Raw genomic sequence first — 23,907 nt, forward strand, 5'->3', positions numbered from 1 at the left:
CTAGAGACTACTTGCCAATGAGCCAATTTGGGGTTTGGAGTCCAACCAAGTTAAAATAGATGAATTTTCAACTTTCAGTTCCCATCTTGACCAAACTACCCAACTCAAACATTTTTAAGGGTTAGTATCCAAGGTAGTTTGACATTTTTTAACCCATAGAGAACTTAGATTCTAACACTGAATTGCTTAACTACAAATAACAATATACTTGTGATAATGGAGAGCACGGAATAATTGTTAGAAATAATTGCAGGAAAGAAATTGATTCTAAAAAGGTTAGGAAAACTCAGTGGCATGGAATCGAGAAACCTTCCAAAGTGGGTGTGCAAAGTTGGGCAATCTCCTGGCTCACCTCACTCGCCTTGGAGAACAAGTACTCCAAATGGCTGAATCTTTATTCGAGTGGGGGTGGGGGGACTCCTAGAACCCAACACATCCCTATGTCACTTATAGCCCCTAATTGCATAAGCCAACTGATAATCCCTCAACTCACCCCCAAGACCTCTTATGACCCCAATGCCAACATACAAGCAACTCATGACTCTTTGCCCTTACATCCTCCATACCAACTCATCCAGTGTTCACTATGGGCAGACCATAGGAGCTATGCTGAGGTTAAATAAAATAAAGTTGTAAATATTTATTACAGGCTTCACTATATAAAAAACAAACTGTCATTCACGAAAGCTCAGTACATTTAAATCCCCTCAAATATTTAATCCTCTACTAAAACAAATACTTATATTCATAACCCCACATCAAAGAGACCTAATCATTTAATAACCTCTTTGAGCTGTTCATCAAACTGTGAACTTACAGCCCTCCACTGTGATAAGCATCAACAGGAAAGAATTGAAAGTACACCTTATTGGATTACATTAACTTCATATTAACTTTTTAAATTCCTGCCTAACTTCTAAATTTGTAATATTTACTTTTTTTCATATGTGATATGATTTTCTTTTCCAGAACAGAATATGAAAAAATCTTGTTTCTAAAATACTTATCGTACCCTTTAGACATATCTCAAAAGGTTTCACATAACATGAATTACTTTAAAATGCAATCAATGATTTTTCTTTGAAAAATGAGGCTGCTATTTTGTGCAAACTAGATTACACAATGAGATATATGATTTGGTAAATTGTTTTTGATGGTGTTGGCTGAGGGAAGAATGTTTGTGAGGTGAGGAATGTTGGCCAGGACAGGCCTCATATGTTTGAGAAGCCGATCAGAGTATCCAAGGGATGTGAGGCAATCTTTCGATAACCTGCCTGCTGTATATGAGGTCGATCTGTGAATTGGTTCTGAGAAATTCTCATGCCAACTTCCTGTTCGATTCAAGAAACTCCTTGGATAATCAAAACTCTGGAGAAACATAGATTGCACAGAGGTAAACTGAGAAATCATTTAGGGGTGGGGGGGGTATCTACCAAAAATGTAATACATGACGGGGGCATAATTCAAAAAGGTTTAATGGCCTAAACAGTACAATAAAAAATAGGTTGAGCATTTCTGCTTTTGGAAAGGTAATGCAATCAAAGGTATGGGCTACAGTCTACAGGCAATAAAAAAACAAGTATAAATGGGGTTGTGGGGTTAAGGCCTGGATGGGATTGTGGTCGGTGCAGACTCGATGGGCCGAATGGCCTCCTTCTGTACTGTAGGATTCTATGAGAGTGGTGGGTGCCTGGAACGCGCTGCCAGGAGGTGGTGGAAATAGGCACATTAGCAATGTTTAAGAGGCATCTGGATGGGTACATGAATAGGGAGGGAATAGAGGGGTACAGACCGAGTAAAGGCTTTTAAAAAGTTTTTTTTAGTTTATTAGGGCATCATAATCGGCACAGACTTAGAGGGCCGAAGGGCCTGTTCCTGTGCTGAATTTTTCTTTCTAATTGCATTTCCACAGCAACACACCACATGCCCACTACGACTCTCACCAACTTTTACAGATGCACCATAGAAAGCATTCTTTCTGGTTGTATCACATCTTGGTATGTCTCCTGCTCTGTCCAAGGCCCCAAGGAACGACAAAGGGTGGTGAACGAAGCCTGGTCCATCACTCAAACCAGCCTCCCATCCATTGAAACTGTCTACACTTCCCGCTGCCTCAGAAAAGCAGCCAGCATAATCAAGGACCCCACACACCCCAGACATACTTTCTTTCACCTTCTTCCATCGAGAAACATGAGGACACGGACCAACCGACTCAAGAACAACTTCTTCCCTCCTGCCATCAGACTTTTGAATGGACCTGTCTTGCACTAAGTTGATCTTTCTCTACACCCTAGATATGACTGTAACACTACATTCTGCACTCTCTCCTTTCCTTCCCTATTTATGGTATGCTTTGTCTGTATAGCGCGCAAGAAATAATACTTTTCACTGTATACTAATACATGTGACAATAATAAATCAAATCAAGATCAAAACATATCACTAAAACACTTCCGATAAGATTTTTAACAGATCACTTAGGTGCTAAAGAATCACCGAGGTAGCCAAGTTGGGGCCTTGAGCTGAAGAGTCACTTTAGCCCACACAATATGCTCTCTTGATAAAGGAGTTGCCGCAGTGTTAGGAAAGGTTACCTACAGGACCATTACCCAGATGACTGTCACTTAAGTTGTCTGTTAACGAGCTTGCATGGCATGTTGGTGGATAACATCATTCAAATGTGCTCTCCTAATATCAACAAACTGACTGGAAATAAACTAATTGTTGCTGAGGATTCTGAGTGCCACTTAAAACATTATGAGCTTCTGCTGTTGAGTTGCTGCTGGGAGTTTGAAGAGAACTTTAGATCCTCACCAAAAAATGTTATGGGCACATCACCATCATTAGAACTTCAGCAGATCAAGCTAATTTTTATGCATTTTAATAAATATAAATATCATTAACAGGCTCCCTCCCACCCCACTTTTGCCATATATTCACCCCTAGCCATATCAACAGCGTGAAATAATACTTGTGCCATTTGACATTGCAAATGATATTGTATCCATTTTATTATATTAGAGTAATGGAGTCATAAAGCAATACAGCACAGAAACAGGCCCTTCAGCCCAACCAGTCCATGCCAACCATGGTGCGCTCCCAGCTAGTCCCAATTGTCTGTATTTGGACATAACCATAAAATCCTTTCCCATCCATGTACTTATCCAAATGCTTTTTAAATGTTGCTATTGACCCTGCCTCAACCACCTGGCAGCTCATTCCATATTCCTTAGTTAGGAACTATATTGAACCTGAATCATCTATCTGAATATTCCAATTTAAATTGTTCAAAGACAGAACTGTTCATAGATCCAGAGCATCATCACTCATGAGTAAATAGGCCGCTATTTGTGGTGGACTACAGTTGAGCCTTTGTCCTGTCTGGACTACCCTTGTTGTGTTTGTCATGCCTGGACACATCCCCTGCCGGCTCCTCCCCTTGTCACCTAGTATAAAGGTGGCTGTTTCCTCCCCCTTGTTCAGTTCGGGTCAGTTATCTGTTAGGATATGCTCCTAGTTCTGTAATGAATAAAAGCCTACAGTTGTATTGGCACACAAGTAGTTTTGCTTAATTGATAGCACTTCACTATTTATCAGGCTTCTCCACTTGATGCTTTGGAAACTCTGCATTATTTTCTGGTATTCTGATGCTTTACCAATATACAATCGAATCATACTGCAACTTGGAGAAAACTGATCAGTTACATATTGTTCAGAGTATGGTTTTCTTTCCAATTTATAGTTGCAATTTATTATCATAAAATGACTACAGTGCAGAAGGAGGCCATTCGGCACATCAAGCCTGCAACAACCACAATCCCACCCCATAACCCCACGTATTTACCCTGATAGTGTCAGGGGGACTAAGGGACAATTTAGCATAGCCAATCCACCTAACCCGCACACCTTTGGACTGTGGGAGGAAACCGGAGCACCCGGAGGAAACCCACGCAGACACAGGGAGAATGTCCAAACTCCGCACAGACAGAGACCCAAGCCGGGAATCGAACCCGGGTCCCTGGCACTGTGAGGCAGCAGTGCTAACCACTGTGCCACCGTGCCGCCTGTCAATGTCACCAATCCTTGGCTAATTCCATGAGCTAATTTGTATTATTATAAATTATACTATGCTATTTTTGATCATGCAATTTCTGGTTCTGTAAAAGGCACAGTAAACCAATAGGTGAGTCAACAGAAAGATTAAAGATTATCATTTGAACACAAGAGACAACCTGTCTTCACTGGTCACTTTTTTATGATGGCTGCAAAGAACAGCAGACCATAACAGAGCCAGATTACAGTCTCATCTTTTGTATCCTTTGATTCCCGATCTGACAGGTGGTTCAAGCCCCATCCTAAAATTCATCACTGATTTAATGCACATCTATGACAGCTTCTTTTTTCCGGTGTTCCTAACCCTGCCTGAAATCCATAATCAATGTTAACAATGCACCAAGTCATCAGTTACTCATATTAGTAGCTAAAGCAGAGGATCCTGTGATATTAGTCGACTTACACAGTCCAAAATGCCAAGCCTACTCATGAGGTGGCATTGATCAGAGTATTGGGTCATAGGAATAAATTGTAGAATTCCTGACTTTCCAGCCTTTAAAGCAACACGTTCAGCAATTCTTTCCAAAAAAAAGTCAAACATTTGTTTATTTTTTTCCCTGAATTCCGATCATCTTTGTTTCAAAGAAAAATGAAATATTCTTCTGCTCCCAATGTAGTTCTTTAAAAACTAATATTTCAGTTGTTTGTGTTGTACTTTTGTTACAGTAAAACGATCAATTTCCCCAACATTTCTCAGACCTAACTCCAAAATGACATCTTTATTCTAAGGAATGATCAAAGCATATTTAAATAATGCTTTAATATAGGAAGGCATTCTAAGCACCTTCACAGGACCAGAACTGACACTAAGCCAAAGAAAGAGATGTGCGGAAAAATGATCATAAGCTTGATCATAGAGGTAGATTTAGAGGTAAAACCACTGGTCTATATGCATCCATGTATTCTAAAATAATCTAGGGAAAAGGTAGCGGAGTCACATTTTCATATACTCCATATTTGGTTAGAAAAATGTGTAATGCTAGAGGACTAGTGAATAGTTAATCCATATTTAAGAAGGGAGAGAAACCTGTCCAGAGAATTGTATCAGTCAGCCTATCATTTGTAACAGAAAATATAGTGCAATCCCTCATAAAGGGAAAATTAGAAAACACATACAGAAGCCAAAAATGCAATAATGAGTCATCAACATGGATTTCAAAAGGGAAAACCCCACTTGATTAAACTCATTGAATTCTTAGAAAGGTAGCAGAGAAAGAGAGGGAGTAGGGCAGGGTAATACAGTAGATATATTGACCTGGAATTTATGGTGCCCTCACCAAGTGTGCTTTGGGTGGGGGGCACCAAAAATACGATCGGTGGGTACCCTCTGACTTCCCATCATCCAACCATTGTCTGATAATACAGTGGGGTAGATAAGGCACCAACTAGCTTGCCCACCCTGAGGCCCATTGAGGCCCTTAAACATCTAATTAAATGGCAATGTAGGGCCTTAATTTGCCTCTACTGTCATATCATCGAATCATAAAATCCCCAGTGTGCAGAAGGAGGCCATTTGGCTCATCGAGTCTGCACCGATCGTCTGACAGACGCCCAGGCCCAAGCCCCACAATCCTATGCAGTTACCATGGCTCATCCTCCTAAACTACAAATCCTGGGACACTAAGGGGCAATTATCTTGGCCAATCCAGCGAAGCTGCACATCTTCTGACTGTGGGAGGAAACAGGAGGGAACCCACTCAGACATGGGAAACAGTACAAACTCAATACAGACAGTCACCCAATCAAGCCCCAGTCCTTGATGTTGTGAGGCAATGGTGCTAACCACTGTGCCACCAATGTCTAAGGCAATGGAAGGCAGGCAAGAGTGGGAGGGCATTTATTTCATCAAATTGGGTGAAAGGGCAGGAAGGTAGGTGGGGGGGGACATGATGGTTGTTGGTAGGATCCAAGCCAGTTGGTGAAGTCAAAACCAAAATGCTTCTTTACAGCTCCCCTCCCACATACCCAGTGTGCCAGCTATCCCTAGTACTTAATTAAACAATGATAAAGCTAGAACAAGGATGGGAGGAGGCTCCAGTGGAACATACATGCTGGCATTGGTTGAATAGCCTATTCCTTTGTGATACATTTTATGTATTTCTATGAAATTTTATGACAGGTGTTAAAAAAGCTGAAAGATTGAGAGGCATACAGGTTTTAGCTGGGAATTCCAGTTGTTAGGGTTTAGGGAGCTGAAGGAGTGACAATGGAAGAGTAGGCAGAAATTTGGCTTAATTCAAAGTAACTTTTGCTTCTATTAGAAAACATAGAACATTAGAATACATAGAATATTCTCTTTTTGATGTATTTTTAAGACCAAAATTTGATGGGAATGTGCATGTAAATATAGAGCGACATTTGAAATATAAGCTTCAGTGGGAAAAAGAGTACTTTCACTTCTGTAATGTTGCTTATGCCCTTTTGAATAATGCATTGAAAAGGTGCTTGGTGAATATCTAGAAAAAGTCTTTGTACTTTACCCTTACATGCTTTGTTTGAAAATCTGTTCAGTTTATTTAATATGATCGATTGTCGTGTTGCTCAAATCAATCACATAACAGTTAGAATGTAGTTCAACTCAATTTTACTTTGACGTTTGCAATTTTCTCAGGGCACATTATGATGGTTATCATCAAATCTCGACATTTAAGAAATAATTAGAAAGGGAAGTCTGTGCCAATGAATAAGTGTAATGTGTACCATGGGTCACATACTGTCAGATCCCAGCATTAAATTTGCAACTCAAAGGTTTTCCTGCCCATACTCACTTATTGTGCAGCCAGACAATTTTAGGCTTGGGGTTCCCCTCAGCTCTGCAGGTAAAGTAGACAGTATTTCCTAAAGTTACATCCACATCCTGGGGTTCGGAAGTAATGCGTGGTCTCTCTGGAGAAAAGGAAATTTGCATTACACACATAATTAAACAGTATACATATCCAGACTAAAAATATTTAATTCTTATGCATTCAAAGATTCTGACCCTTCGGGGTCATGTTACTGTTAGCAATAGGACACGGTGTCCACAGCACTATTTGTGACTCAGCTTGTTTACTTTTTTCTAATGGATTAAGAAAATTAGCCTTGGTTTAACCATTCATTCTTAACCCATCAAAATATGTTAAGTCTATCAGAATCATTGTGTTGTTATAAATAGGAAGTTTATAAGATTGTTATATTTTTGGACTGTCTCTTTAACTTAAGATAAAATTAAGTAATGAAGAGAGTCATGAGACCTGTTCTAAATTCTGCCCGACAACAAGCCTAGGTGGCTTGTTGCTATGGGAACAAGAGGGGCCCAAATCAAGAAACTTGCTGAGAAAGTGCAAGATGTTCACAGCTGTGGACAATTGTAAGACCATCTACACTGATTGTTGGTAAATTGTTAGTTTCCATGTCTCACAGTGCGGTATTAGGAATGTCATGTTTTAAAAATGGTAATAGCTTAAACTGTCTGTTTAATTTCATAGAATGGAGTTGGGGCCTAAATAATAGCTAATTGGCCTTTTATCCTGGATACAAAGCCCATGTGATTCACATTGCTATAGAGATGGATTTTGAGAGAGGAAAAGTCCAAATCAAACTATTTTAGTATCAGGTTACAGGGTTTCCGAAGATATTACTGAACATATAGACCCAAGTGAGTCTGCAAAAATATGAGCTGGAGAAAGAGAAAGGGAGATTAGGGAAACAGAGGGAGCCAGTCCTGCACCTGAGGCAGAAAAAATGCTGACTCTATAGTTCACCATGCAGAACATGGGTAGAAACCTCACCCACACATTGAAGAAACCAAGTTACTGAGGATTTAAAAGAGGCTAGAAGATTCACCAAGCTTGGGCTAGAGAGCAGGAATCTCGGTGTAACCTTCACAGTGAAGTCAGGTCTGGGACTAGATGTTACTTGGCTCGGAAAGGAAAAGGTAGACAGGCCATCAGGAGCATAGAATAGCTTTGGATCTTCTTGTGAAGATAATTAAATCAGGTTTCTCTGAAGGATATAAGACTCTTAAGGAAGGGTAAGATGTTTCAAACATTTGAGTAACAGGTGAAGCTCGTCAATACATGCTTTTACTATGCAGTAGCAACACAGTGGTATTTAACACTATAGGATTCTGCTGTCAAGCCAAAAAGAAGTTCTGATTATCACACAAATAAATAGTGTGGTATATGAATTTCAGTGCTGATGTGATGCTGATGTAGGTTGTACATCTCAATAACTGGCAGATCGCGTCAAACAGTAGTCTGTCGGCTGTTCATAACAGACAAAGCACAGATCGTATCCAACTAGACTTTTACAAATATCAAAACATAGGCCTGAATTTTTCGGCAGGGGCTCAACTCCTACCATCTGGAGAGTTGGTGAGGAACTGACTGCAACAGGCTAGCTTCCATTTTATGCTCAAATGAACATTAATTGGCAGCAGGTGGGACTTCCAGTGGCACTTGGAAAGAAGTCCCTCCTTGGAGAGCTGTCAGCCAATCAGATTGGCTAACAGCTTTCCATCCCATCTAGGCCACGTAAGAGTCTTAAGAACAGCAAGGGCGGGCTTCCCCACCCCAACATCAGATCATGTCTGAGTTGGGGCTGGAGACCCTGCATTTCAAAAGAGAGAATCTTCCATAGTTGTCCCATTGGAGCATATAAGCAAACAAATGCCAAAGATGTGCAGGTTAGATTGATTGGTCATGCAAAATTGCCCCTTGGTGTCAGGGGTCCAGCAAGGTAAATGCGATGGGGGGTGTTGCAGGGATAGGGCCTGAGTGAAATTGTTGTCGGTGTGGGCTTGATGGGCTGAATGGCCTCCTTCTGCACTGTAGGGATTCTATGAAATGCATGCCTGAGTATACGTTTCCCTTCAAGGAATAAATAAAAGTATTGTAATTAACGAAGATGTTTAGTCCTTCCAAACACCTAAAAATTAAGTTTCATGGAAATGTGCACACAAAATTTCTTCCTTATATCATGTTATATATTATAACATGAAACAGGGAATAGGATATTTACCTACATTCAAATACCAGACCTTCTTTAATATCGACATTAGCCTGTTAAAATCGTGGATAGATGAATGCCTACAAAGACAAGTATTCACCCATTAATATTGGAAAAGGTTTTTTCTATGGTAGTATTAAACGGAGGTAAAAGGCTCAATATTAACTCGGGTTTTGAGTGAGTTAAAATTTTGCCTAACACTTCAAAATATTGAAGTAATTCAAAAAGATCTGAGAAAAATGTTCCTATGAAGTGTAACCCAACATCAATGACATTCAAAGTAATTTAAACAACATTAATGTTTTAATGAGTTGGGTTTTATTTCTTATTAATTCATTTCTCTCTTCCACATGCAGTGTTGTAACCAATAAAAGATGTAATTTAGCACTGATGTGTAACAGAGATTGTTTATAATGCTAATAAAGCTTACCACAGTTAAACTCCTCTGTTGTTATGGAGGCAACCGATCTTCCCTGTAATTTCCTGGGATACTCGCATGTTGCAGCAGCTTGAGTGTTGCTGCTTTGGGCATAGCTCTTCAGTAATTCTCCCAGCCACATTAACTGACAGTCACACACCAGGCCATTGGAGTCCAAGCGGCTGTAATCATGCAAAAACAAGGACAACGTTAGTCTATCTTGCAGAATTTTGTAATAAAGTTTTTTCCATTGTGCAATTTGCAATGATTTTCTTTTCCATTTTCCAACAATATTACCCCTTTTTCCATTCTCCGAAAGGTCCATGGGGACCCTTAATTACCTAGTACCACACTAAGGACCCTTCTTGTGTGATTATGGACAGTGAGGGGTCTCAGGCTATTTGTCATTGTGTCATCACAGCCAAGCCCAATCCTAAATTCACCTGATCTCGTATGTACATTTCCAACAGGGACAATTGTATAATGATTAGGATTGGTAACTCTGGCTCCAATTTTCCCCTTCCCTAAGCTAGATTAACTTGAATTCTTCGACCATTTGTTCACTGAGGTTCGTTAACGTGGTACCGTGCATGGATCAAATCTAGGAGCTTTCTGGTCAGCACAGTTCAGCTATTCATTATGTTAACTCATTAAACTATCAGCAAAATTCTGAGTTTCTTTCCTATCACAAATGCAGAAAAAACTGTCCCTACATGATGATTTCAAGCTTTACCTATGGGTAAGAAAAGGAAGAAAAACAGAAGGAGCAAAATACGAGTTAAACTCATCACATATAGGATATTTATTTTGTAAAAGTACTGCTTCCTGTGGAGGAAGGCAGGTTTTGGTATGTACGTGGTTAAATTGTTGAAAGGGCCAATTGAAGATACAAAGAACAAAGAACAATACAGCACAGGAACAGGCCCTTCGGCCCTCCAAGCCCGTGCCGCTCCCTGGTCCAAACTAGACCATTCTTTTGTATCCCTCCATTCCCACTCCATTCATATGGCTATCTAGATAAGTCTTAAACGTTCCCAGTGTGTCCGCCTCCACCACCTTGCCTGGCAGCGCATTCCAGGCCCCCACCACCCTCTGTGTAAAATATGTCCTTCTGATATCTGTGTTAAACCTCCCCCCCCTTCACCTTGAACCTATGACCCCTCGTGAACGTCACCACCGACCTGGGGAAAAGCTTCCCACTGTTCACTCTATCTATGCCTTTCATAATTTTATACACCTCTATTAAGTCTCCCCTCATCCTCTGTCTTTCCAGGGAGAACAACCCCAGTTTACCCAATCTCTCCTCATAACTAAGCCCCTCCATACCAGGCAACATCCTGGTAAACCTCCTCTGTACTCTCTCCAAAGCCTCCACGTCCTTCTGGTAGTGTGGCGACCAGAACTGGACGCAGTATTCCAAATGCGGCCGAACCAACGTTCTATACATCTGCAACATCAGACCCCAACTTTTATACTCTATGCCCCGTCCTATAAAGGCAAGCATGCCATATGCCTTCTTCACCACCTTCTCCACCTGTGACGTCACCTTCAAGGATCTGTGGACTTGCACACCCAGGTCCCTCTGCGTATCTACACCCTTTATGGTTCTGCCATTTATCGTATAGCTCCTCCCTACATTATTTCTACCAAAATGCATCACTTCGCATTTATCAGGATTGAACTCCATCTGCCATTTCTTTTCCCAAATTTCCAGCCTATCTATATCCTTCTGTAGCCTCTGACAATGCTCCTCACTATCTGCAAGTCCTGCCAATTTTGTGTCGTCCGCAAACTTACTGATCACCCCAGTTAAAGTGGAAACTTACTGATCACCCCAGATAGTGGAAAGTAATTCTTTGGGTTAAGCTTGTGATCAATCTAAACATCAGCAAAGACCAGATAAGCTAATTGGCTTCTTTCACAAGAACACAACACAAGAAATAGAATCAGGAGTAGGCCACCTGGCCCTTCAAACCTGCCCCACCATTCAATATGTTCATAGCTGATTCATGCCAGCCTCAATTATTTTTCCGTGCCATTTCCCCATAGCCCTCTATTCCCCGATCTATCAAATATTTATCCATCTTCACTTTGAATACTTCTAATGATCCAGCCTTGATCACCCTTTGGGGCACAGAATTCCAGAGATTCACCACCCTCTGCGAGAAGAAATTTCTACACACCTCAATTTTAAATGACCAGCCCTTTATCTTGTAGCTATGTCCCCTTGTTTGAGATTCTTGCGCCACTGAAAACATTTCACAATCTACCCTGTAAAGCTCCCTCAGGATCTTATATGTTCAAATAAGGTCACCCCTCACTCTTCTACACTCCAAGGAATATAGACCCAGACTATTTAGTCTCTTTTGATAGGATAACCCTCTCATCCCAGAATTAGCGTGGGGCGGCATGGTGGCACAGTGGTTAGCACTGCTGCCTCACAGCTCCAGGGACCTGGGTTCGATTCCTGGCTTAGGGCACTGTCTGTGTGGAGTCTGCAGATTCTCCCCATGTCTGCGTGGGTTTCCTCCGGGTGCTCCGGTTTCCTCCCACAGTCCAAATATGTGTGGATTAAGCTGATTGGCCATGCTAAATTGCCCCTTAGTGTCCCAGGATGCGTGGATTCGTGGGGTAAATATGAGGGGTTACAGTGATAGGACCTGAGTGGAATTGTTGTCGGTACAGCTTGATGGGCTGAATGGCCTCCTTCTGCACTGTGGTGATTCTATGAATCTCCTTCAGAGTGGCTTCAATGTTACTATATCTATTTCTTAAGTAAGAGGACCAAAATTGCATGAGGTATTCCAGGTAAGACCGCACCAATACCCTGTACAATTGCAACAAAATCTCCCTGAATTAAACTTCAATCACTTTGTAATAAAGGCCAAAATGCTGTTTGCTTTCTTAACTATTTGTTGGACCTGCCTGCTAACTTTTTGTGATTCATGAACTAGAATACCTAAATCCCTTTGCACTTCACTCACCTGCAGTCTCTCTCCATTTAGATAATAATCTGCCTTTTGATTATTCCTACCAAAGTGCATGACCTCACACTTCCCCACATTAAACTCCATTTGTCAGGTTTTCAACCAGTCACCATTGCAGAATCACAATATCCTCATCACAACCTGCCCTTACACCTATCTTTGTATCCTCAGCAAATTTGGAAACCTTACATTCTGTTTCTTCCTCCAGGTCATTAATGTAAATAGTGAACAATTGCAGACCAAGAACTGATCCCTACGGCACTCCACTAGTTATATCTTTCCACTCTGAAAAGGATCCATTTATTCCAACTCTTTGTTTTCAATCTGACAGCCAGTTTTCAATCCATGTTAACACACTTCCTCCAATTGCAAGTACTTTTAGTTTATGCACCAACCTCTTATGTGGCTCTTTGTCAAATCTTTTATAAATCTAAATACACTACATCTACAGGTTCCCCTCTATCCACTCTCCCTGTTACATCTTCAAAGAATCCAAGCAAATATGTCAAATATGATTTACCTTTCATCAAACCGTGTTGACTTAGTTTGATTATATTCAGCTTTCCTAAATGATTAGCTATTTCCTCTTTGATTGTTGACTCCAGCATCTTGCCAATAATGGATATTAAACTAACTGGCCAAGAGTTCCTTGCCTTCTGCCTTTCTCCCTTTTTGAACACTTTGGCTGTTTTCCAAAAATCTTAATCTTTAATAGCTATCCCTTGTGATTGGGATTATTATAATTTCTACCATGTTATTTGAAATCAGCCCATCTGATATCTTAGGAATATTTGCAATGTCGTCCACAGTGAAGACTGATGCAATAATATTATTTAGCATATCCACCATTTCTTTGTTTGCTGTTATCAATTCACTAACCTCGTTCAGTAGAGGTCTCACATTTTCCTTAGCCACCCACTTCCTGTATATATCTATAGAAACCCTTGCTGTTTGTTTTTAAGATGAACTAAGCTAAGCTCAGATACAGGTCAGTAGATGAGCAGTGGCAGATATTCAAACAGCTGGTCCAAAATGTTCAGCAGGAATTTATCCCATTAAAAAAGAGGGATCCTACAAGAAAGAACAAAATCAATAGTTAACACAGGAAGTCAAGAATAATGTTAAATTAAAAGGTAGGATATACAAACTGGCAAGGGATAGTGGTAGACCAGAGGACTGGGAAGTTCTTAGGATCCAGCACCAAAAGTCTAAAAATCTCATAAGAAGGGAGAAAATGAATTTTGAGAGAAAATTTGCCAGTTTGTATATCCTACCTTTTAATTTAATATTATTCTTGACTTCCTGTGTTAACCATTGATTTTGCTCTTTCTTGTAGGATCCCTCTTTTTTATTGGAATTCCTGCTGAACATTTTGGACCAGCTGTTTGAATATCTGCTCATCCACTGACCTATATCTGAGCTCAGCTTAGTTCACCGTAGACAACTCCTCCCTCATACTATTACAATTGCCCTTAATTAAGTTGAAGAAGCTGGTTGTAGATCTATGGTGTTCACCCTAAAACTGTATCTGGAATTTTATCATATTGTGGTCACTACCTCCTCGGGATCCTTAACCACAAGATCCCTTATTAATCCTTCTTCATTCCACAAAAGCAGATCTAAAATAGCCCATTCCTGGGTAGGTTCCACAACATACTGTTCTAAAAAGCAACCCCTGATACACTCCGCAAATTCTTCTTCCGCATTACCCTTGCCGGTTTGGTTTGTCCAATCAATGTACAGATTAAAATCTCCCATGATAATTGCAGCTCCCTTCAAACATGCCCCTGATATTTCCCCATTTATGCTCTGACTTCTTGGGAGGTCATATTTTGGGGGTGCATAGGCTACTCCCACCTTTGTCTTCCTTTCCCTGCTATTCATGATTTCCCAAACTGACTCTACATCACTATCCGCTGCCTTTATATCATGATTCAATACTGCTCTGAAACCTTCCTTGATTAAGAATGCTACCCCACCTCCTTTGTTCTTTGACCTGTTGTTTCTTCCATGCTGTAAATTCTATGTAATTCTGTGTTCAGCACAATATCTTAAAAAAGGCTGCTGATAAACTATGGATGTTAAACTTAAATTGTCATGGGTCACAATAAAAATGAGGCTATTGTCCCTCACTGTTACCAATGTATAGAGAGCACAACAACTTCAGACATGGAGCAGATATGTTATTAAGTGCAAATATCTAAAAGTTGCTCTCTGAGTTATATCACTCTACCATTAGCTTCCCAAGAACTTCTCTTTTTTTTTGTATTTTTATTACAATTCAATCAAATCAAGTCCAATTCAGAGTCTCAACAAGTTGAGACATTCCCGATCCAAGCTGACAAGACAGGGCTCTCACCTCCTGTCTTGGGCTTGATCTACATGATCCAAACTGATTGGAGTAGGCATAGCTCCTCCTCCAAGGCTTGATCTCATTTGCATCTTAGCCAAAAGGCCGAGATGCCGCTTTTAAAAATTGCTTCATATGAAAATGAAGCTTAAATGTAACCTAATGACCTCAACCAAGTGCAGAATCCACATACTGCACTTGATCTTAGCCAAAAGGCCGAGAAGCACTTTTGGATCACAAGTAGCATACATTGAATGCCATGAAGTTGTTGTATTTGTGCAATAGATATGAATTAAGCGCACCACAAATACTTAAGGCTAGTAATTTGTAGCTGCAGCAAAAGCATCTTTTTAACAATGTGTCAAATGTTAATTACTTTGAATCACACTTTCTGGCTCTTAAATTAACTATTACAATTGTGGAGTCCCATTCATTCATGTTTGGAATTTTTCACGGAAGATTTTTTTAAATGTTAAATTTAAATATCAACTTTTTCTTTCTTTTCCTTTCAGTCCCTTTTTTTTCCTCTTAATCTAACATTTATTTTCTTCTCTATATTTCTCTGTCTTTAGAATCATAGAATCCCTACAGTGCAGGAGGCCATTTAGCCCACCAAACCTGCATCTACAATAATCCCATCCAGGTGTTATCCCCACATATTTACCCTGCTAATCTCCCTGACAGTAAGGGGCAATTTAGCATGGCCAATCCACATAACCTGCGCATCTTTGGACTGTGGAAGGTAGCTTTAGCACTCGGAGGAAACCCACACAGACATGGGGAGAATGTACAAATTCCATTCAGACAATCACCGAAGGCCAGAATTGAACACAGGTCCCTGGCACTATGACGCAGCTGTGCTAACCACTGTGCTACCGTGCTGCCAATCTGAAATTGAGTTTGACTCCTTTAATTCACCCTCCTCCTTAGACTTTCCTCTTTTGTTTGTTTCCCAGTCTGGTTATGGATATACCTTGTTGACTCAGGTCCCACATTGCTGTTTTCCTCACTGTGCTGGTATCAGCTCACATTTTCAACAATCTTGTGGGTAAATATCTTTGAGCTGAAAGTTTCAGGGGGAACTAACTAATGCCAGAAACTGTTCAATATCCTGCTACAGCAAAATCTAACCCAGTGCAATGTAAGAATACTGCTGATAAAACCAGTAAACTGGTGATTTCCTATATAATGATAGTACCTGCACTTAGACAGCAAATCAGCAATTCAAACATCTCAAAGCACTTACATAATATGTGATTCAATTAGGTAAATTGCGAGAACAGCACACAAAGCCAGGCCAATGTTGAACAAATAGCAAAATTCTGCAGCACTTACAGTCGTTTTAATGAGTTGAGATGTGAGAAGGTTCCAGCAGGAATTCTTGCTATTTTGTTATTGTGTAAGAATCTGAAAATGAACAAGACAAGTTAATAACAAAAGAATCAGGTTTTGCATCGAGTTACCTCATTTTTTTTCTCATGCAACACACCAATAATTTAATTTCTGTAAAAATATCTGCAGGGCTTACTTTTTCCACTAGTTTCGCTATAACCTCACAATAATGCACTGACTAATAAAAATTGCCAGTCTGGAAAGAAGATGGTTAGTTTCATCTTATCCTTCACCTGTCAAGGGATTTAGTGACAACATTGATTGCAGTGGGCTTTGAGTACACAATCTAATCTGCCAGTCTTTTTGAATCAAGAGTTTCCAAGAGTTTAATGTACATCTTCTGATTTATCAATTCAAAATATATTGAGGTTCTACCATTCTCTGATCAAGTGCCAACTTTGTTGATTTGGTAACACTCACCTCAAAAATCGTGAGTTCAAGTCCCACTCCAGAACCTCTTTTTTAAATTCATTCAAGGGGTGTGGGCTTCGCTGGCTAGGCCAGCATTCATTGACCATTGAGAAGGTGCTGATGAGCTGCCTTCTTCAACTGCTACAGTCTTGAGCACATAATCTACGTTGACATTTTAGTGTGCTATATTGTCAGAGTTACCATGCTTCGAAGGAGATGTTAACCAAGTCTCTATTTACCTGTTCTGATCGACAGCAAACATTCTATAGCCTGTTCAAAGAGCAGATATTACCCTAGTGTCCTTGCCAACACACACAAATGGGATAGACTGTAATATGTGGGTGCCCTATTTGTCTACTTAACAAAAATGACTGTACTTCAAATTCACTATTTGTATAGCATTTTGGAATATTTCTGAGGCGCACATAGAGGTTCGAAATAAATGAAAGTTCTTTCTGTCAGCATGACGTGTATGTGATCTGACAAGCTCCTACACTCTGTCTGGTCTCTGGTGTTTGCTTTCTGATCTGAAGATTAGTGTGCGTTCTTTACAGACAAATGTTTGGTATCTGATCTGAAATACTCCTGTTGGTACCTGATTTGGAGTACAGTATGTCATGTCTGATTTGAGAGATGAATTGGGGGACAACTTCAAATTCAGGTCAAATTGCCAATGATCCCATTGACCTCTGCAGGATTATTGTTGTTGGTGATAGATTAATGCAAATTGTTGTAATCTGATTTTTATTAATCAAGTAGGGAGGCCACAATCATAAAAAGATTTCATTTTTTGGCCATTGAATGAGGAACATCTAGCTCTCATGGCAAATATGTATCCTTTTAACCTAGTACTATTATAGGGAACACAATATTCCTAAACGTCATGTGGTAAAACAATACCTCCATTTGCTTAGACTATAAGACCAATAGACATAGGAGCAGAATTGGGCCACTCGGCCCATCGAGTCTGCTCCGCCATTCAATCATGGCTGATATTTTTCTCATCCCCATTCTCCTGCCATTTCCCCATAACCCTGATCCCCTTATTAATCAAGAACCTATCTATCTCTGTCTTAAAGACACCCAATGACCTGGCCTCCACAGCCTTCTGCGGCAAAGAGTTCCACAGATTCACCACTCTCTGGATGAAGAAATTCCTCCTCATCTCTGTTTTAAAGGATCGTCCCTTTAACCTGGGGTTGTGCCCTCTAGTTCGAGATTTTCCTACTCGTGGAAACATCCTCTCCACGTCCACTCTATCCAGGCCTCGCAATATTCTGTAAGTTTCAATAAGATCCTCCCTCTTCCTTCTAAACTCCAACGAGTACAGACCCAGAGTCCTCAACCGTTCCTCAAATGACAAGCTCTTCTTTCCAGGGATCATTCTTGTGAACCTCCTCTGGACCCTTTCCAAGGCCAGCACATCCTTCCTTAGATATGGGGCCCAAAACTGCTCACAATACTCCAAATGGGGTCTGACCAGAGCCTTATACAACCTCAGAGGTACATCCTTGCTCTTGAATTCTGGCCCTCTCGACATGAATGCTAACATTGCATTTGCCTTTCTAACTGCCAACTGAACCTGCACTTTAACCTTAAGAGAATCTTGAACAATGACTCCCAAGTCCCTTTGTGTTTCTGATTTCCTAAGCATTTTCCCATTTAGAAAATAGTCTATGCCTCCATTCCTCCTTCCAAAGTGCATAACCTCACACTTTTCTACATTGTATTCCATCTACCACTTCTTTGCCCACTCTCCTAACCTGTCCAAGTCCTTCTGCAGCCCCCCTGCTTCCTCAATACTACCTGTCTCTCTACATATCTTTGTATCATCTGCAAACTTAGCAACAGGGCCTTCAGTTCCTTCCTCTAAATCGTTAATGTATATTGTGAAAAGTTGTAGTCCCAGAACTGACCCCTAAAGCACACCACTAGTCACCAGCTGCCATCCTGAGAAAGACCCCTTTATCCCCACTCTCTGCCTTCTACCAGTCAGCCAATCCTCTATCCATGCCAGGATCTTACCCTTAACACCATGGGCTCTTAACTTATTTAACAGTCTCCTAAGTGGCACATTGTCAAAGGCCTTCTGGAAATCTGAGTAAATCACGTCCACTGATTCTTCTTTACCTAACTTCCTTGTTACCTCCTAAAAGAACTCTAACAGATTTGTTAGACATGACCTTTCCTTGACTCAGTCCTCATGCACTTCCAAGTATTCTCCGACCTGATCTTTAATAATGGACTTTAAAATCTTGCCAAAGACCGAAGTCAGGCTAACCGGCCTATAATTGAATGCTTGAATGATCTCAGTAGGTTTAGTATAGTAAATCAAAACGTTTGCATCTGACCACTATGAATTATATCTCCTTGTAGTACTATTCAGTACATTCACATAAAAAAAACCAATGTCTCCATATAGCAGCTCAGGCTACGTCAAAGAACTTCCTAACTAATCCATTGCTTTTGAAGGGAAGTCACTATTGACATGCAATCAAAACAAAATGCTGTCTGTACTGCTTTAATGTCAGAAACTGGATTCAAATAATTCCACTAATGCCGGTATTAAATACTACAAACAGTAATTTATGGGAACACAGTACCACATTGACTAAAACTGATATGCAGATGCAGGTGCATATTGACCCAGATTTTCCGATCTTCCAATTGTCGAAGATCAGATGTATAACCTAAGATGTGTGTCAGGACCCCACAGCAGTTCTGACACCCTGACCTTAGTGGGAATTGCTCAGTCAGCTTGAACTTCTGATGGGCAATGTCACCCACCTGCCACCCCAATCACCTGCCATCCCACCCGCCTGCCACCCTACCTGCCTTCCACGTTACTCACCTACCATCCTAGTCACCTACCACCCCACCCACCTTCCAACTTCACCAGCTGCCATCCTAAACACCTGCCACCCTTCCCACCTGCCACCCTACCTACCTTCCACCCTATCCACCTACTACCCAACCCCCAGCTATCATAGAGTCATAGAGTCACAGCATGGAAACAGGCCCTTCGGCCCAACTTGTCCATGCTACCCTTTTTTTAAAAAAACCCTAAACTAATCCCAATTGCCTGCATTTGGCCCATATCCCTCTATACCCATCGTACCCATGTAACTATCTAAATGCTTTTTAAAAGATAAAATTGTACCCGCCTCTACTACTACCTCTGGCAGCTTGTTCCAGACATTCACCACCCTCTGTGTGAAAAAATTGCCCCTTTGGACACTTTTGTATCTCTCCCGTCTCACCTTAAACCTATGCCCTCTAGTTTTAGACTCCCCTATCTTTGGGAAAAGATATTGACTATCTACCTTGTCTATGCCCCTCATTATTTTATAGACCTCTATAAGGTCACCCCTCAGCCTTCTACGCTCCAGAGAAAAAAGTCCCAGTCTATTCAGCCTCTCCTTATAACTCAAGCCATCAAGTCCCGGTAGCATCCTAGTAAAATCCTTCCATTTGATCTACATGCCACCTTATCCATCTGTCACACAACCCACATAACTACCTTCCACCCAGTCATCCTATCCACTTGCTATATCATCCCTCTTCCATTTTACCCACTTACCTGCCCAATACTACTCATTTAACCACTTACCTCACCCACCCTACTCACTTAGCCATTTAGCTCCTCCACCTATCCTCCTCCACCTGCCCACTCACCCATTCATTAATTCCCTAACATTCATCCATTCACTAACATTCATACTGGACATTTTAAACTTACTTTATGGCAGCTAGAGCCAGAAAAAGGAGCATGGCTTGACTTCCTTCCCGATCCTCCAGTGTTGTGATGATGCTCTTTGTGGGACTATACACTCCACATTTCTGAAGAACCCAGCCTTGGAATACCGAGCCAGACATGCAGAACAGCACCAGGTATAGAAAAGTAGGAGTGGAACAGCAGTCCAACAATTATTACTGCTTCATGGAAGATCCAGACCATTGTGTCTTGCGTTGTGGTTTGAGAATTGTTGTATCAAGACTGTAATCTACCACTGCTATTGGGGTCAGGCTTCAACATTGAGACTAACTAAAGTTTTGAATTCTTGGAGCTAAAGAAAGTGTTTCAGCTTCTTCCATTTACAATGCTGGTTGATCACCCTTGTGCAGTTACCTATTCCTCTTACAATCCCGCTGTAGTTAAAAGTTTCATCTCCGCATCCTTCCATCTGGTGTAAGGCCTTCCTCTTCTCCTTATCCTCGCAGTCCCATCTCCACCACTGACCTCACCACATTTACTCTCTCTCCGTTACAGATAACCGTATCATTTCAATCTTTTCTTGGCTACTTTCTTCGATGCTCCCACAGTCTTCACTGACCCCTTGATGTGCTGGTTCCTGATTTTGTCCTTCTCATTGCTCCATGCATCCCTCCCAGCAGTATTAGTATCCAGCCATTGTTCCTCTCTTCTTGATGTTTCCCATTACATAGCAAGGCTGGTCTCAGAAGAGCCTAGTCGATTCTTCCGCTCAGTTTCAGCGATGCTTTTCTTCACATAACACTCCACTGCTCTGCCTCCAATTACTCTAATCAGAGCTAATCCGTTGATCAATTTCAATATCCACACGTTCATCTTTTTGCCACCAATAACCCAAGGTGCTTGAAATCACACACTTTATCCAAGGCAAAACCCATAATCTTTGCACCTAAATTCTAATGAATAAAAACACAAATTGCTGGATGGACACTCACAACAAAGTAAGAAACTCTGTTGAAGGAGGAGGAGGCATTGCATTATTAGTTAAGGAGTCAATTGCTGCAGTAAGGAGAGACGATATCTTGGAGGGGGCATCAAATGAAGCTTTGTGAGTGGAGCATAGGAACAAAAACGGGGCAACCACATTGCTAGGTGTTTATTATAGACCCCCAGACAGTCAGTGGGAAACTGAGGACAGCTTTGTCAGAGGGAGGTCATGCCATACAAATTTGATTGAATTTTTTGAGGAGGTGACCAAGTGTGTAGATTAGGATAGTGCAGTTGATGTAGGTTATATGGATTTCAGCAAAGCCTTTGACAAGGCACCATATAGGAGTCTTATAAAGAAGGCAAATACACATGGGATACAAAGTGGCTTCAAAATTGACTGAGTTGTAGGAGACACAGAGTCATGACAGAAGGCTGCTTCAGTGACTGGAAGCCAGTAAATATTGGCGTACCGCAGGGATCTGTGCTGGATCCCCTTTTATTCATCATTTATATAAACAACATAGAGGACTATGAGGGGGAAGCATTAGTAAGTTTGCAGATGACATAAAGATTGGCCAGGTGGTTAACAGTGAGGTTGAGTGTCTTGGGCTACAAGATATAGATGGGATGGTCAAATGGGCAGAAAAGTAGCAGACGGAATTTAACCCTGAGAAATGTGAGGTGATACACTTTGGAAGGAATAATTTAACAAGGAAGTATTCAATGAATGGCATGACATGAGAAGTTCTGTGGAACAAAGGGACCCCGGTGTATTTGTCCATAGATCTCTGAAGGTGGAAGGGCATGTTAATTGGATTGTGAAAAATGCATATGGGACTCTTGCCTTTATCAATCGAGGCATAGATTACAAAAGCAGGGAAGTCATGTTGGAGTTGCATAGAACATTGGTGAGGCCACAGATGAGTACTTCACACAGTTCTGGCCACCACATTATAGAAAGGATGTGATTGCACTGGAGAGGGTGCAGAGGAGATTCACCAAGATGTTGCCTGAGATAGCACATTTAACTTATGGAGAGATGTTGCATAGACTTGGGTTGTTTTTGTTGGAGCAGAGAAGATTGAGGGGGCAACCTGATCGAGGTGTATATGATTATGAAAGGCATGGATAGGGTGGATAGGGAGCTTCTGTTCCCCTTCGTTGAAGGGTCAGTCACGAGAGGACACAATTTCAAGGTGAGGAGCAGGAAAATGTTGAGGAAAATCCTTTTACCCAGAGGGTGGTGACGGTCTGGAATGCGTTGCCGGAAAGGGTGGTGGAGGTGGGCTGCCTCACATTCTTTCAAAAGTGCAGTGGAGCCCCGTTGTAACGCGATGGTTCAGGTCCGTAAAATGTTATCGCGAATGGTATCGGGGTCGCGCTAAATCGCGGTCGCACTAATTCACTAAACCGGAAAGAGCAAAAAAAAAGGTCCAATGATTGATCGCGTCATATCCGATTTCGCGTTAAATCGGGGCACGTTACAACGGGGCTCCACTGTACCTGGATGAGCACTTGGCATGTCATAACATTCAAGGCTATGGGCCAGGTTCTGGTAAATGGGATTAGGTAGGTAAGTTAGGTGGTTCTCATGTGTTGGTGCAGACTCAATGGGCCGAAGGGCCTTTTCTGCACTGTATGATTCTGTGAGAAGAGGAATCAAAGTTTTTGGTGCAAGTCCTTTGTCCCAACCCTACATTCCTATCTCTGCTACATGTTGATCAATAAACAAATATCAAATCTTTGCTATATCTGTCCTGATCTATTTAAAAATACAATAAAAGTATTGTCATAGGTTTATTTCAAAATTAGAATAGTGTAGAATTTAGGTAATCTTTATGTTATATATTTTTCTTCATCGAGCCATTGTATATTAGTGTGTTCTGTAATCTGTATGCGCAATGGGTTAATGTAAAATAAACAAAAGATTTTAGATTCTGGGCAAAAATCTATGAGCAGAATACGACCGAATAGGTATTGATCCCTTATTTTCCAACATTGCCTAAAAGAAATGCAAGAAAATTGTCAACGTCCATTCACTTACATTGTGAGTATCTCAACCATGAAGATGGAGTAGACTGGCTTGTCAGAATGCATGCCTGTCAAATATTTTGAATCATTATCGAATCCATTGACTCCTACGCTATCCCTTGGAAAATTATTGCATTTGTGTGCTTTGTTTTGGCAGTTTCAAAGCAGAAGCAATTTGCTGCTCAATTTGCTTAAATGAACAACCGCAAAATGTGCCAACTGAAGATAAAACCATTAGTCAGTTTAAATGTAACCAATAAGCTATTCTTGCTCAGTCAATGGCTCCCTGGATCTCTCCCTGGATCAGCGGTCACGGGCATTCGGCCTCTGATATTCGGGTAAGCGTTCTCCAAGGCGGCCTTCGCGACACACGACAGCGCAGAGTCGCTGAGCAGAAACTGATAGCCAGGTTCCGCACACACAAGGACGGCCTCAACCGGGATATTGGGTTTATGTCACACTATTTCACATAAATATTTCTGCTTTTTTCCTCCTGAGTCTTTATCATGCGATC

The 23,907-nt window shown here is 41.1% G+C and overlaps 1 protein-coding gene across 1 annotated transcript in view; it reads right to left on the bottom strand.

The window, feature by feature from the left end:
- The window catches only part of LOC144495749 (peroxidasin homolog), a 420,109-nt gene that overhangs the window by 157,676 nt on the left and 238,526 nt on the right, over positions 1-23,907 (bottom strand). The window contains exons 6-8 of the mRNA XM_078216142.1: positions 16,193-16,264; positions 9,533-9,702; positions 6,882-6,999 (exon numbers count right to left, since the gene is read on the bottom strand). Coding sequence (XP_078072268.1) covers positions 6,882-6,999; positions 9,533-9,702; positions 16,193-16,264 — 360 coding nt within the window. The remainder of the gene's footprint in view (positions 1-6,881; positions 7,000-9,532; positions 9,703-16,192; positions 16,265-23,907) is intronic.

Source organism: Mustelus asterias, chromosome 7 (genome assembly GCF_964213995.1).
Source record: "Mustelus asterias chromosome 7, sMusAst1.hap1.1, whole genome shotgun sequence".
Classification (NCBI taxonomy): Eukaryota; Metazoa; Chordata; class Chondrichthyes; order Carcharhiniformes; family Triakidae; genus Mustelus; species Mustelus asterias.